We start from the raw sequence: 16955 nt of genomic DNA on the forward strand, positions 1-16955 counted from the left end.
CCCCCAAAACTGTCCACGTGGTATATGGATGGCCCCTAATTAATGCGTACACTGTTAAAAATGCAGAGTTAAATGAACTTCGAAGCATACCCTGTAAAAGTCTCACCGCTTTGAATAAATGGCAAGCGGAGCAGAAGAAGACGAGTTAAAATGTAACTATTTTGGAAATAACTCACTAACTGCACTGCTTGGAGTTATTTTAATAAACTCCGTTCTGACCCTATAGAAGTCCCACGAAACCACGAGGAGTTGGTTTGAAGGAGTAAATATCGATAAAAAAGGAATGCTGAAGGTATTGTTTACTATATATTTCGAAATAGACTCAAAAGTTCTCTGAATAGGTTTGATGGTAAAAATATGAATCATTGTTCTCTGTAAGCCTGAATTCCTTAAATTAAACATATTAAGCAACTTTAATTAGATAAGAAAATTAAAAAATTGATAATGAATGATTTTCAGGTATAAACAAGTTTATGATTGTCCAATTAAAGTTGGGTAACTCATCAATTAATTTAAGAAATTCAGGTTTGCACACTGCCATTTTTATTAATTCTTTGTATCACAATTTTCAGGCACTTTGTCTGGCTGCTATAGCTCACATTTTTTATCGTCGACATATTTCACTCTTCTAAATATCAGATTACAAATTGCACAGGTGCGACACGCGACCATCTAGAATTCTGAATTCCAGAATTTTCGTGTTTTCGGGTTCGCAGTTTCGCACGCGTTGACTTGCGGCCATTCTGTGGCGAATAATTTCTGTTTGTAAGCCTTCCGCGAATGCAGCTCCGAACATAAACTCCGTAAAAAGTTTCACCACGAATCTGTAACTCCGACTTGAACATGGGTTAAGATTTTGTTTCTGGGTAGCGCGAATTAATTATATTCACTATGAATGCACTACAGTTGAATATATTGCGTAATAGTCACAATTTTTTTTGAAATCTCTGTGAAAATTGTTTTCAGTGGCATCAGGCCTTAGGCTTGATGCAAAAGGGTCGGTGGAAGAAAGAAAAATTGGTTGATATATCCAGTTATTTGTTATAAAAAAATATTTGCAACAAAAAGCCAGTATGATGGATTATGTTTTGGTGAAGTATATGTATGCATCGAAATCGCTCGTTTCGAGCAATGAGGTGAAACGTGATTATGAAAATGTTGTAAGCAATACAATTGGTTAAATTTATTAACAATTATTATAAGCGAATGCATGATTTGAACAGTTTCAGGCAGAAACGAACCGAATTTTTCTCCGATTGTCTTCGAATCTCATTGCCTGTTATGCTCATTGCTGTATTTTTGTCGTCTGATATAATTTTTTAAATTTATCAACAATTATTATAACCAAATGCATGATTTGAACAGTTTTAGGCAGAAACGAACCGATTTTTCTTCTGATTGTCTTTGAATCTCATTACTTGTGATACATATTGATGTATTTTTGTCATCGGGTATAATTTGTTAAATGTATCAACAATTATTTTAAACAAATGCTGCATTTGAACTGTTTTAGACAGAAACGAACATCGTTTTTTTTCATTTCGCCCCACTGTGCCCCGCTGCGCCGCGCTGGACGTTAATATCCCAATCTACCTATAATTTAAAGTTTGAAGATATTTCAAACATTTTTAAACAAAAGGTATATTTTTGAGATTTCCTAACCAAATTTAAAGCTTTTTAAAAATTTTGAAAGGTTTCAAGTAAGTCAAAAAAGTTGTTAAGATTCATGGGAAAATATTAGATTATTTTTTTTCGAAAATTGAAAAATATTTCAAAAGTATTCAAATGATATACTATAATTTTAAAAAAGAATCCAAAAGATTATTGATCCAAAAAAATTAGAAATATTCTTAAAATGCTTTGATGCTAGTGACCAATTATTGATTCTTGTAGAGAGATTGGAAAAACAGTTGCGTTAAGCTGGCAGATCCACATTGCAAAAATGGACTAAGAACCTATAGGGAATTTAGGGCTTATTTAGGGCTAATTTAATGCCCTATTGCAAAATTTAATGCTTTTCATTTAAACCAAACAAAAACCGATGGTCATATTAGCTTAACGTTAAGCCAGCAGGGCTACACATAGAAAGAAAAGACTTGGAGAATATTGTTTTGTACTACAATTTTGGGCTCATTTAGGGCTCATTTAATGCCCCATTGCCAAATTTGATGCTCCGCATTAAGAAAGAAGCTTGTGGTTTTGCTACCTTAACGTTGAGCTAGCAGGGACACACGTAGAAAAAAGAAGATTTGGACAATATTTCTTTGCACTATAATTTAGGGCACATTTTGGGCTCCTTGAATGCCTTACTGCCAAATTTGATGCTCTGCATAAAAAAAAATCCTGTGGCTCTGCTATCTTAACTTTAAACTAGCAGGTCCACACATAGTAAAAAATGATTTGGACAAAACTTCTTTGCACTATAATTTAGGGCAGAAATACAGGATTCTGAAAAAATAATGAGAATCAAATTGGGCATTTTAGAACATAAAATTAGGACACAAAATGAGCCATAAATGAGCACTCAAATATATTGCAAAGAAATATTGCCTCAGGTGTTTTTTTCTGCGTGTGGTCCTGCCACATTATCGTTAATCTACCAAGACCACAGGTTTTTTAGGTGCGGAGCATGAAATTTGGCAACAAGGCATTAAATGAGCCCTAAGTAAGCTCTAAATTACAGTGCAAAGAAATATTGTCTGAGTCGTTTTTTTCTATATGTGGTCCTGCTAGCTTAACGTTAAGATAGCAGAACCACAGGTTTTTTGTTCTTTTTTTTAATGCCGAGCATCAAATTTGGCAGTAGGGCATTAAAATACCCCTAAATGAGCCCTAAATTATAGTACAAAGAAATATTGTCCAAGTCTTTTTTTTTTCTATGTGTGATCCTGCTAGCTTAAAGTTAAGATAACAGAACACCAGATTGTTTTTTTTCAAGGAGCATCAAATTTGGCAGTAGGGCATTAAATTACCTCTAAATGAGCCCTAAATTATAGTACAAAGAAATATTGTCCACGCCTTTTTTTCTATGTGTGATCCTGCTGTCTTACCGTTAAGATAGCCGAACACCAGATTGTTTTTTTTAACGGAGCATCAAATTTGGCAATGTGGCATTAAATGACTCCTAAAGTATAGTTGCAAATATATATTGTCCAAGTCTTTTTTTCTGAGAGCGGTCCTGCTAGCTTAACGTTAAGATAGCAGAACCACAGGTCTTTTTTAAAAGTGCGGAGCATCGAATTTGGCAATAGGGCATTAAATGAGCTCTAAATGAGCTCTAAATTCTAGTGCAAAGAAATATTGTTGAAGTCATTTTTTTCTATATGTGGTCCTACTCGCTTAACGTTAAGATAGCAGAACCACAGGTTTTTTGTTCTTTTTTTAATGCCGAGCATCAAATTTGGCAGTAGGGCATTACATTACCCCTAAATGAGCCCTAAATTATAGTGCAAAGAAATATTGTCCAAGTCTTCTTTTTCTATGTGTGATCCTGCTAGCTTAACGTTAAGATAGCAGAACCACAGGTCTTTCTTTGAAGTACGGAGCATCAAATTTGGCAATAGGGCATTAAATGAGCTCTAAATGAGCTCTAAATGAGCCCTAAATTATAGTGCAAAGAAATATTGTTCAAATTTTTTTGATCTATGTGTCGTCCTGCTAGTTTTAAGTTAAAATAGCAGAAACACAGGTTTAAATAAAAATGCGTAGCATGAAATTAGCAATAGGGCTTTAAATGTGCTCTAAATGAGCCCTAAATTATTTTGGAAAGAAATAATGCCTAAGTTGTTTTTTCTCTGGATGGTCCTGCTACCTTAACGTTAGGCTAGCTTGATCACAGGTTTTTTCGAAAAATTGCGGGGCATTACATTTGACAATAGTGCATTAAGTGAGTCATAAATTAGCCCTAAGTTATATAGCAAAGATATTTTGAGAAATTTTTATTTTTTTCTATGTGTTGCTGTGCTAGCTTAACGTTTAGCTAGCATGACCACAAGTTTTTTTGTTTAAATGATGAGCATTAAATTTGGTAATAGGGCATTAAATTAGCCCTAAATGAGCCCTAAATTCCCTGTAGGTTTTTCAGCCATTTTTGTAATGTGGTCCTGCCAGTTTAACGGACACAAAAAAAGCACTGTTAGGTTATTTATTTTAATACTTAGTGAATTTTACATTAACTATCTTGTAAAAACATGTCATTATAATTAAAATATTAGAAATAGTTAATTGTAATTACTCTGGGATAATTAATCAAACATAGATATTTTCATAAAAGATAACTACTGACATGTTGACCAAATAGACGCAGATAATTAAGATTTCGAAATTGTATTATATTTCCCAATTACGTGTAATAAACTTGTCTGATTTATTAACTGAAGAGAGTCAACATCGTGCGGTGAAATATCTGAGGCAATTGTTGTAATCTAATTGTACTTATTATGACTCGGCGCTGTAAATTAAAACAATATTATTTAGTTTAAAATAATAAGAGATGACAATATGAAAAATTACACAAAGGAAACCCATACGTTTAATGAATTTTATTCTTGCTTCTACTAAGAGAAAACTTTATATTTACAACCGGGGAGAACCGGGAATTCGGTGGGCGAAAATGAGCAGATATCCTCTGTATCTATTAACATAAAATTTATATTTGACGATAAATAGAGAAGGCGCTGACCAGTATTACTCAATTTTCCTTAACACTAACCCTAAACGAGCTGGAAAATGGGTTAGTCTCACGAAAAATTCTGGACAAATTAAGAGAAGAAAAAAACTTGTCAACCTGTAATAATCTTGAAAACAAGAATTCAAAATATACAACCAATTTTGAAAAAAAAAACATTATCAAAAATAGACTGACGGAAACTTTCCAAACGCAACTAAAAAGGTTTTTTCCCGTCACTGGGATGAAATAGTTGCTTTTTGACAGCTTTTGCCAGTCCGTCAAGCGACACTTTATACCGCTATAACTTAATAACTGCCCTAAAAAAACTTTATACCACACTTTTGAAGAACAGTTCGAAGTGTCCATCAAAATTACTATATAAAATCTTTTTAGTTTGATGTGAAAATGGAACTTGAAGTTAACAATTAATTATTTGAGAGTCCCATATATCTTGGAAGTAATACTTGTTAGTAGTTTGCATCATTAAATTCTACCTACTTTTATTCAAAATTATTCAAACCGGGTAACAGCGACATGAGTTAGAATTTAGTTTGTGAGTTTCCAAATTTGCTACTTTAAAACTTCAAATAATTAAATTTTGTTATAGTGTCAACTAAAAATTAAAAGTTATTTTAATCATCGAATTTCCTCTTGTTATTATTCCTACATAATGCAAAGCTGGTATAAAGAAATTTTCAGTTTTTATTTCGCTGGTCTCATTTTTCGGGATGAATTTGATTTTCCTTGCGCAGGGCAATGCTCACTTTATAAAACAATGAAAGATCGGGAACATTTTTTCCTTTTATATTCATGCTTAGTGATTATTTACCACAATTAGCAGTCAGGCAAAATCTTTAATCCATTTCTATACCTCGAGAACAATGACTGGCATTAACGTCGCAGAAAAGTAAGTACCCACTTGCAAAATCAGGCCGCGCAAAAAGCTTGGCAAAAAGTCGATTCCCTATTCCTTGCTTTCTACAATATTCTGGAAAGTCATCGAGCCAACCCCCTATAATACAGTTAGGGTGATTTTTTCAAATGAACTTCCTCCTGGAAATACCATTAGAATCAGTCACGAATGTTCTATAAGAAGTCATCAACAAATTTTGTTGTATTCAATCTCTTTTCTCATTTGATGCAATAGTGGAAAAAAAATTAAAAAAGAATTTATTCTAAAAATAAGAACTATTATTTACAAATTAGGCAGTAAATCAAAGATACAAACAGTACTTTGTGTAAATAAATAGGGGAAGGAAATAAAGATAAAAAGGGACAATGAAAACGAGAAATAGGCATTCAAAGCATAAATAAAAAACGAAAATTTTTGATAATAATAAAGAATGGAAGTAAGCATTGAAAATAAAAAAAATATACGAAGAATATAATATTAAAAAAGAAGAGGAAGCAATAATAAAAATGAGAGGAGAAAATAAAAAATGAAAAAAGTTTATTTAGTTTTTGGTAACAAATAATGAATTAAGATTATTTGAGGAGAACAAGTATTGTCATTCATATCAAAATTTGTAGAAAAATAATAAAAATTACGTTTCTATAGTTTAGTTGATTATGATTAAACTGCAAAGAAAACCTTAGACTGAAGATTGTTATAGATCAATATATCTTAGGAATTTTTGGACAACGGGGCTGTCCCGATATGTATCATCAGCCACGCGGATGCATTTTTATAATTCATTCATGTGATTTAATGAGAGTAGTATGTATGCCTGATATCACAAATCAGATAGCTTGGTTTGTTTTTGACTATTTACCATCCATGGTTAGGGTTAATAAATGAAAGTAGAAGTTTTCAATCATGATAGTTGATACTGATTGTGCTTGCATAAATGAAACGTTTCATTGTCGGAAAACTTTTTTTCGATATTGATGAAGTACTTCACAATATTTGTTTGTTTTTGAAAAAATGGACGTTTAAAAACGACATTCTGTTTACTTTAACGTTATTCATTTTCAAAGTTAGCTTATCATTTTGTACAATATTCGATAACTAGTCTACTACTTTTTCAAAGAAATAATGATAAATTATTTGATATTTTTCTCTTTTCAGGGAGGAATACCCACGTTATAACAATGACGATTTTCCTAATTTAATGAAATTTTCCAAAACCTTTTTTTTCGTAAAAACTGCAAGCTTGGTTCTCATTATTCAAAAAGACTATCCTTTCGACTGAATTTTTGCTTGAATAAAACAACAGCTGAGTAAAACGACAGCTTGAGTAAATCAACACTGCTTATGAAAAAGTTATTTCTTTGGAAATCGAACAAAATATTAATATTAAAATAGTAATAATATTTCTTATTATTTAAACCTAATAGTTATTTTACACATTTCAACAAGAATGCAAGTAAGGAAACTGCAAATGAGAAAAATCCTAATCAAGAAAATATCCAATTAAGCGAAAATTTCCTCATCATAGAAAATCAGAAGGTGTGAAAAAGCGTTAAACCGTCGGTCACATCGACTGGTAGACGACCCTTCTCAAAAAATCTCTTCGACACTTTGCTAAGTCGATTGGATCGTTGCAGGAATTTTTGACATCGGGATCAGGAAGGAAAGCAGGGAAGTTTATTTACTCTTACGACCCTCTGATTTAACGAAGACTTGAACTGTCGCTAAACCAAGCGTCACTTTGGATTCGATCACTTTAATGTCTCGTGGTCTGGTGAAGAGATGGAAAGAGGAGAGGAGAAGAGAAGAGGCCAGAAAAGAAAATTACAATACCCTTGCTTTTGTCGGGTGCCAAATGAGTATGCGGCTCCCCCTGGCATTTGTCAAGCCTTAATTCTATATAATACATATTGTGTTGGGGTGGCTTGTGCACATTTTTAACACAACGGAAGGAAGTGTAGACGGGGATTGGTTATGCCGATAATAGGGTCGCAGGCCGAGGGCTCCGAGGATGCAAGCGCCTATATTTTCATAGTCGAGAATATACTACTCATCGTATATATGTATACGAATTTATATCCACTGAACAATCTCTTCCGACTTAGACAGCGGCGTAGGCTCCAGTGCGGGTTCCGGCATGCAATTGAATTTCACCGATTGATTCAATTACGAGAACAGGGTCAGTCCAATCAGATGCTCTCGACAGAATACGGATCAGGAGGAGAGACGAATTTAGCCAATTCTTGATGAATTTCTCTATCTTTGCTTTTTTACGCTTTTTTATATTCCGTTTTTTATACTCTACTTCTTTTATTCAGGCTAATTGTATCATTTTGGTTCGAGGCGGATAATTGATTTATTCTGGATTGAAAATAACAGCCTAGGTTTATTGCATTCTTTTATTCTAGGTTTCGATCCCTGATTTAATGCCAATAAAATATAACACTGTAACTTCACCGGGAAATTTAAAATAATGTTCCTTCTTAATTCTAAATATAATCATTTTTCAAACATTGATCTATAACACTAAGTAACAAATTTCATAAAATTCGTCTTCATTTTATTTTTATGCTATTTATTTCTATATTTTAAAGCGCTGATTCTGAAACTGGCCTTCTTTTTTGTAGTATCATTATTTTCGGAGATATTCAAGATTTAACATCCAAGATCACATACAAAATAAAAATTTATCATATTGCGCATGTGCAAAAACTTGAAAAAACATAAAATTTTTTTGAAAACCAAGTCATAGTGCATGCATCAGGCTTCAATTTCAGCCCTATTAGAAACCTTTAGCAATTTTGGTTTGATTGATAGAAGGTTTTAGTAAAAACTTAAAAATGAGTTTTTCATTTTTTAAATCTGTTCGTATTCCACAACAAAAACTAAAATGTCCTATCAAATGATGAAAAACAAAATTTTGTTACCTAGCGTAATAAAAAAGACGTTTGGAGTTTTCGTTTTTTGGCTACTATTTAAAAAATTCGTTTTTTCATCATTTTGACCACACAACATAGGACCTCCTCAGGATTACAAAAGTACATTAAGAGCTGTATAAACAACATGAAACAACGCAACTTTATCAACAAGAGTCCATAAATATAAACGTCACAGAAAAAACTGAAGTTAAATTTTGTTGAATGTAAAATTTTCCGCTGTTAAAGTTTACATTCTATTTGGCGAAAGTTTATCCTACGATGGAATAAAATCTGTCGTCTGCTATAGCATCCTTAGCAGCAATGGGAAAATGGCAAAGTATGAGCGAATTCGAGTTATAAATCGGGGGAGCAGATTTAAAACAATACAGAAAAAACAAAAGTTAGAATTTTTCGCAGGAAACACTTGCAAACGGTTAAAAATTAAACAGATTTCGGCGAAAGTTCCACTGAGGTTAGGAGAATAATTCTGATCTCGTCTACTGCATCACGATGAATTGTGCCAATTTCGGTAAAACATATAGAATCAGCGAACAAAAAATACGAAAAAATTTTATCCGTACTGATATATCTCCTACGAAATAAATTAGATTGTTGTACAGGAATTAGAACTTTTTTAATACCATTTAGCAAAAAGCGTAAAAAGCAACTGATCAACTGAGATATGGGAATACCCAGTTCTCTCCAATTAATGAAGTTAAACGGCGATAGATAGCGCTGGCACCGGATTTCTAGCTACATCGCGAATAAAAATAGAGCGATTATAAGGTGAAAGATTATCCAGGCACGGTTAAAAATTGGAAATTATCTTCGATTCATGTAAAGTTTATCCGGCAAGGTTAATTTTTGTCGCGGTGAATCTTTCACCCGGAATCGACGTAAACTTTATCTTTCGTTTTTTCTGTGGTGTCATAATTTAACTTTGATATGCCAAAATGTGAAAAAACACCATAAAACTATATAGTAATATTTAAAATTCTTAAATTGTCAAAAATGTGTACTTGTAGTTTATGGATTTATACATAGCAAATTTTAACACACATGGCAAGGATGTTAATTAGTTGTTAATAATTAATGAACTGCTGGTCCAAGACATGTTAATTATCGTTGAAGCTTTGTTGTTTGTATTGGCTACACAACTTGTGTCGTTTGTTCAAAAATTTAAGTTTTCTATTTCTAATGTTATTTTTTTACGATTAAAACAAAAACTACGCTTACTATCAAAAAATGATGAACAAAATATTGTTAGAACTTTTTTGGATAAATAATGTTTGCCTCATAATTTTTTTCGGATCTTGCTGAAAGCAATCTAATCAGTTTTCCAAAAGTTATCCTTCCTATAGGATAAAGACAAAAAGACGTACATACAGACATGCATACGTACAGATAACTTCGTAAAAATGTGGTTTTTTTTCTGACTCAGGGTGTCTCAAATCAAAGGGATTTGATGAACACTGATAAGGTTAAATTTTACATAAAATAATACCTTCTCATTAGGATGAGAATGTGCAAATTACAGGAAATTTTAGAATGTGCCAAAGAAACAAATGAAATCTTTGCGAGATTTTTTTTTTAAATTATAATAATCTCGCCATTTTCAATATATTCTTAAGGTTTCTGTATTTTTAAAAATTTATTTAAAAAATTTAGATGTCATTTAGAATTTCTTGGATGACTTTAATTTCTCAAACTAAAAGGTGTGGACAAAAACTTCATAGACTGCATTTTTTTCTGCCCAATGACAGTGCTGTAGGTTTCTGCAGTGATGCAACTTAGTGTCACATGTACTTAGTAAAAGTTTGGTCACGGTCGAGTGAGATATCTGCTTTTGGTACCTATTTTTGTGAACGTACTTTTGGTCGTGGCGTTAAAAAATCAAGACCATGCTCATCGTTTTTTTCGAGATTCGGGGAGTTTTTCATCATGAATATGTTCTAGCAGGTTAAACTATGTTTAAGTCAAAATTGTATCTGTAAGTCCTAAAGAAACTGCGTGAACGTGTGCGACGTGCACAGTTCGGAGAACACGTGGATCCTGCAACACTGCTTTCAAGAATGAATTAAACGTTGAATAAAGTGTATTCTATCAGGAGGAGAGTGAACGAAGGGTGATTACATCCTCGCTTCGAAATAATTAAAATAAGATATTGGGTACGATCAGTCCATGAACTTTCAGTCCACACCTCATATGTTAAATGTACTGACAACTCTTTACTTGGCGGAATTTTTTGCATGAAAGATTTTTTTCGTAAGATATGATTCTCATCCAAACATTCAAATTATCAATGTTTATTTCGAAAAGGGGCAGTTCTAAAAAATTCGTAATTGTTTTTTTCTGATTACAGTATACTTTTGCATGCGTATATTTTCGAATTTTGTTTAGGGTATAAAGACAGTACTAATTTGCAACGTTTAATCAGGAACTTTGTATTTCTATTTAACAATAATGAAATGAAACGTTCTATTAATAAAAAAATGAAGATAGTTTTATAATTTTATATAAAGAATCAATTTTAAGTTTTTTCAAGCAGGAATATAATCCCAACCCAAATTTAGAAACGAAGTAACAATGACTAAAGATCACAGCAAAAATATATAATTGATTGATTAAGAAGCGACTAAAAAAATATAAAAATGATAATAATCAAGTCTCAAACAGGTGATCGAGGGTGATATCATTTTCCTAAGGATGAAGTCTAATATATTTTCATATTGGAGTTAACGCAGCAGGAGTAGCTGGCGTAATGGCTCTAATGCGATAATTAAGGGGGGAGATACCTTTAGAAAGGGTAAAATCAATTAATTTTATTGATTTTTTTTTAATTGATAAAATAACTAGATCATTTATTAATTTTAACATATTTTTCTTAAATTGTTAAAGTGTAAAAAAACATGTGATTTTTTTTTACAAAATGGCGACCCTGCTGAATATTTCTTCAAACGTCTGCTCCGAGGCATCGAAAACTGCTGCAGCTGTCAACATTTTTCCATTTATCTTATATAAAAAAGGTTTTTTTGTTCGATTACTTATGTGTTTAAACACATCTTTAAACTTTTAAACTTTTAAACTTTTAGGTACATCCTTCCGATATTACCATAAAGAGAAACCCCTGCAAATTTGAGCCTAATCGGTCAATAACTTTTTAAGTTACAGCACGAGCAGTTTTTGAAAAGACAATCTCGAGATAATCACGTTTAAAGATTCGTTACTAATAAGTTTCAGTGACTTGCCGATCAATCGGTGATTCCGGGTACACTTAATAAACGTAGTAACGTAGTAACGCAGTAATCAGCCTTCCCAGAATTTATGGGACAAAAAAATATACAAACCTATTGTTTAAGAAACATTGCTTCGATCCAAGCGCTCCGACTACCTGATTAGTGACGGTATGCGGACTCTGACATTTTTGACGATATCTCCATAAATATTTAATATTTTCCTTTTTCCTTTTCACAGTATATTTCTAACATGTTATACACTCAAAATATGAAAGAAAAAAAATAGATTTTTTGGAAATTCTAGAGTTATCTCCCCCCTTAAGTGGAGCGGCCTTCTAACTAATTCAGAGAAGCATAACATTTTCATGTCATTCTCGTTTTAGAGTCACTATGAAAGCTATCGTTTTACAGCTTTAAAACAGAATGATCGAAAAGGTGCTATAGCCGTATCCTAAATTTAGAGATGCATAAAAAATTTTATGCTGAATTGCGATCGATTTTCTACCTTCCTTTTAGACGACATCAGCTTATCCGTTTTATGATCCTAATTCCCAGTCAGAAATTCAGAACGGTAATTTCACTTGAGCAATAGAATCAACTACTAATTCTTGATTTTGATTTAACTCGACTCAGAGGAACTTGGACGAAGTTGATGGTAGAATTAGTTTCAAAGCCTCGACTGTAGAGTTCAATGCCTGTCAGGCTAGTTACGAACTGATTTAGGATTGACATTTTTTATATCGGTTTTCATGTTTTGCTTAAGGTTAAACAGATGATTGATTTATTTACTTCGAGGAACGAATTTTTAAGTAACTTGCAAAATTGAGGTATCAATTTATAAATTAAAATTGCACCTCAATTGCACCTCAATTACTAGTGATAAAATTACTTCGGGTCCGGTTTCGAATTCGCAACCCGATCCGAAGACCCGAAAATCCAAGCCAGTCCAAAAATCAAAAACCTGAATAGGTCCGAAAGTTTATTTAACATTTTTAAAAGTTACCAGAAATTTTTGGTTATTTATGTTAAGTTACCATACATTACAGCTAAATTCACCGAAAATTCCTGGAAATTTTAGGCAATCCGTTAATTGAATTTCAGGTTGGTCCAGGTACTTCAACTCTGGTTGAAAAACAGGCCGCTGGGAAATTTTTGAAGTTGAATCTTCGAAATCCGCTTTTCGGTAAAAAAAGCATCTAAATCAGTCCAGAGCGTCATAAGCGCACGTACATTTTATACGAACATGAAATATACCCATTTCCGGTTATATTATTCGGCAATCGAATCCGGAAATAATAATTTTGACCGTGACTTAGAAAAATGCGAAAATCTTCCAAACTAACTAAAAAATAAAAAGATATATACATTTTTTATTTTAATATTCGTTTTGATTGCATTTTCAAATATTGGTTACAGAGAAGAAGTAAATGATCGGCAAAAAAAAAAATAGTTTATTTTTTCTATGCTGGGGATTAGATAAACTTTGTTTTAATAGATTAAAGAGCTTTCCAAATTTCGCAGGACTTCCCGACATATATTTCTTTATTTTCAAAATTCACACGGAAAATGCATATTTATAGAAGGAATGACCTTTGTATTGTTTCGCACATAATACATAAATAATAATAAAAGTAAATAGTTTGCCTCTGTTAAATAAAAAATTGTTTCTGAAAAAATGGCCATTTAAATGCATGTTAAAATATTGACTAGAGAACCAGATAACCATTTTTTTTACAAAAATATGTTTATTGTATCATAAAATTCTTGAAAAATTAAACACACTTCCTGTTGAAAGATTCTTTTAAATTTGAGTTACAATTTGACCGTAGGATTATAGCGCCATAATGATTTTTGTGCTTTATCAATATTCTTCGAAATAATAATTTCTTGTTCATTACAAAAAATAGAATAAACCAAACCAAACTGCGATACTGGCATACCAAAATTTTATTTTCTTGGAATAAAATATTTTACTGGTTCCAGAGCAAGTTTTTGTTTTTGTAGTAAAAAATTGAAATTCCCTGGTGGCTCCTTCTTTAACATATAGATGGAGTGTTCGTTCTGGGCTTAAAAATGTCGGGAATTTATCCGGTTATATGCTTCTATACTCTCAATGATTTCTATTTTACAGAATATTCATTCGTTCTCCTGAAAAATTCCGAATTAGTTGGTTATATAGTTTTGTACTGCCACCCGTCAAGTATTGAATTCGTCGAGAAAATCTCATCTGTCTTATTAAAAGTGGTGAATTATTTAAATCTCTTTAAAAAGTGACCATTTATTAAGAAACACCTGTAGAATAAAAAAAAGAATTGCTTTTGACAGAAGAAAAAGAGCTTTATGGTATAAAAGAAAACATTTTCAAAATTTATTCTTATTTCATTCAAATGGAAAATAAGAATAATTTTTATTATTTCCAATGAGAAATATATTTATGATCTCATACTATCATTTGATGTCACTTTTAACAAAATTTTTGGACTATTTACCAGACTTGATTTTCATCTTGACATTGATTTTTAAAAAATATAAAAAGAAAGTCTATGAGCGGCTAGTATCGATTAGGTTTAACCTAAAAGTGCTTGCATATTCAGTTCCAATAAATGTAGTTATCTTAATATGGATCATACTCCACGGATATTTTAAAACCGGAAAAAATGGTTAGGCTTAATAAGGAAATCAATTATTTTTCCAGTGTTAAAATAAAAAAATGTAATTTTTCGCGTAAACTACTAGATACATCTACGAAATCAGTTTACAGCTTGAAATTGTTTCCGAGTTTGAATATGCAACACACTTAATCTATTTTCTGATATATTATCCAGTGTTGTTTTTAAATGATAAAAATTGAGAAAAATAGACAAAATTCTACGAAAAATTTCTTTTTGTATTTCCTCTATGATGTCTATATTTTTAAAGATTAAACAAAATATCTGCACTGAGAGAAATTTCAAGAGATTAATTCACGGAGGCGAGTGATTTTAGAGTTCCAATTTTGATGCGTTTTAAAGTATCGAACTCTGAGCTCTAGAAGCATAGAATTCGAGACCAAAGAGCAAAAAAGCGTGGCCTAATCCCTGAAACTTCGAGACCTATGCTTTAAATCCAAGGTTTCCGAGATTTTAGTTCTCGCGCAAAGTGTGATAAAATCAAGTAGTAGTACCGTGAATTAATCTACGAAATTTCTCTCTATGTAGTTTCGAGTTCACTTTCTATTCATGTAAAAATAACAGTTCAGGACAATAAAAATCAATTGTAAAAGGAACAAAATTTGACCAGTTCATTACTCACAATTTTTGCCATAAAGTAAGAAAGATATTCGACTTTAAAAGATTTTGATGACATTTGGGGAAAAATGCTTTATCTATAAGAATAACGTGAGTTTCGATTTACATGTGGTCACCCTCATCAACCCGCTGACAAGATAACGTCCACAGGGCTCTTGAGACATTGGAAACCTCAAACCCATAACAAATTTCATCATCCTCAAACTTCATCAACTTCAAACTTAATCTCTAAACTGGCAGATACTATAAACCACGCCTAAGATTTCACAAAGCAACCACATTTTCGATATCTCATAGCCTTTAAAGAACTAATTATCTGCCAACGGGTTGTTAAATCTTTAAGCTTGTAATTTATTACTATTATCTCAAGTAAAAGCTCTAAATCAGTTGTTTCAAAGTGAGCTCACTGGTATCTTCTTTGAGGAGTCTTGGCAATTCTGAAAGTGATTCATGGGTTACGAGTGCTCAGGACTTGCAAAGCAGTAGCAAGGAATCTCGAGTGGAGTTAGCTGAACACCTCAAGACAGGGAGTCTTGACTGTTTGCATACTCCTGTAACCCCATCCGATCGACAGATCCGGATAAACGTTTTCTTTGAATCAAGAGAAGAACGATTCAAGTGTTATGGAGTATACGAAATCGCGATGCGCCAGCTGACCTGCCGACCGGCTTTAATAACCTCTTTCTCAAGTGTTTTTTCACCCACTGTTCCAATTTCCATTCCCAGAAGTATTTAGCAATCCTCAGACAAATCTCGTACAATTCTTTCAATCATTCTCGAATTGAGAACTGTGCAGATATTGTCGGGGAAGAAGTATTGTCAGTATGGCATAACAATATCTTCAATTTGTACACCAAATTCCTGGACTGTTTTGTATATTAATAACATCCTTCTCGAGTTCCTTTCTCAAAGATATTCCACATACCTCAGACAAATCTTGCACCAATTTTTAGATTTTGGAATGGGGTAAACATTCTTGGGGACGAAGTATTGTAGATGTGGCAAAAAATTCCATTTGTACACAATATTCCTGAACTGTTTTGCACAATCACCTTTTTATTAATCTGTGTCTCTCTCTCTCTTTCGACTTTCAATTTCGCAAATTATTTAAAAATAATGCACACCACTTTAGACACCATTTGGGAAGAAAAAGAAATAGAAGATAATTGCCTCGAAGCTTACCAGATATGCCCAAGAGTATCCAGCAGACGAGGCACAGTAAGTAGTAGTTTATGCAAGAGGAGGTCCTCATGGTGAGATGATCAACCTCGACGACGTATGGGAAGTCGATGACATTTCAGGACACTGAAATTGACAGTTTCTTCCTTTATTCACTTCCTTATTTTCGCATCTATCCTAAATATCTATCCCCTAGGTTTGTACGTTTTGCACGTTTCCTACGGGACCTCGTGCATCCCGGAACATGTGCTCGATCACGTCCCGGCTTCTATCCTGGTCACATAATCGTGCCCCTTTTTTATTTTCTGAGAACACTGGCGGTTATCTTCAAAGGGTGGAGAACGTTCCCGCGCGTTTTCACGAAGCGTACTGATTTCGCGGCGAAGGGAACTTAATTGCTCGACTCTTTCGCGAGCGCAACGAGATTTCAGGGGGAGCGCTCGACGTCGCGACGGCCCGGGCGAAGCTCTATGAACCCTGGTGCCGGGCTCCTGTAGAACTGCCCGCGCCCGCCCGGGATCCACGCAGGCGCGCGACAACTTTACGATCTGAATCCTCTCGGCTTCCCACCCAGTCACACTACACCTTCTCGCTCACTCCGACCGCTTATGTTAGTTCAGCTTCTCAGTAACACCGCTGTTCCTATTATTTGTTTATATCATGAATTAGTACTTTTGGTGCAACCAACCCATATTGCAAGACTTTCGTGAATATCTGCAGAATGATGCGCCTTCGAAAAAAAGACTATTGTTTTTT

The 16955-nt window shown here is 33.2% G+C and overlaps 1 protein-coding gene across 1 annotated transcript in view; it reads right to left on the bottom strand.

The window, feature by feature from the left end:
- LOC117177704 (lachesin-like) overlaps positions 1 to 16650 on the bottom strand; it is a 180845-nt gene extending 164195 nt beyond the window's left edge. The window contains exon 1 of the mRNA XM_033368578.1: positions 16203 to 16650. Coding sequence (XP_033224469.1) covers positions 16203 to 16272 — 70 coding nt within the window. The 5' untranslated portion in view covers positions 16273 to 16650. The remainder of the gene's footprint in view (positions 1 to 16202) is intronic.
- Between the last annotated feature and the right edge of the window lie 305 nt (positions 16651 to 16955).

The sequence above is a fragment of the Belonocnema kinseyi genome, chromosome 8, assembly GCF_010883055.1.
Source record: "Belonocnema kinseyi isolate 2016_QV_RU_SX_M_011 chromosome 8, B_treatae_v1, whole genome shotgun sequence".
NCBI lineage: Eukaryota > Metazoa > Arthropoda > Insecta > Hymenoptera > Cynipidae > Belonocnema > Belonocnema kinseyi.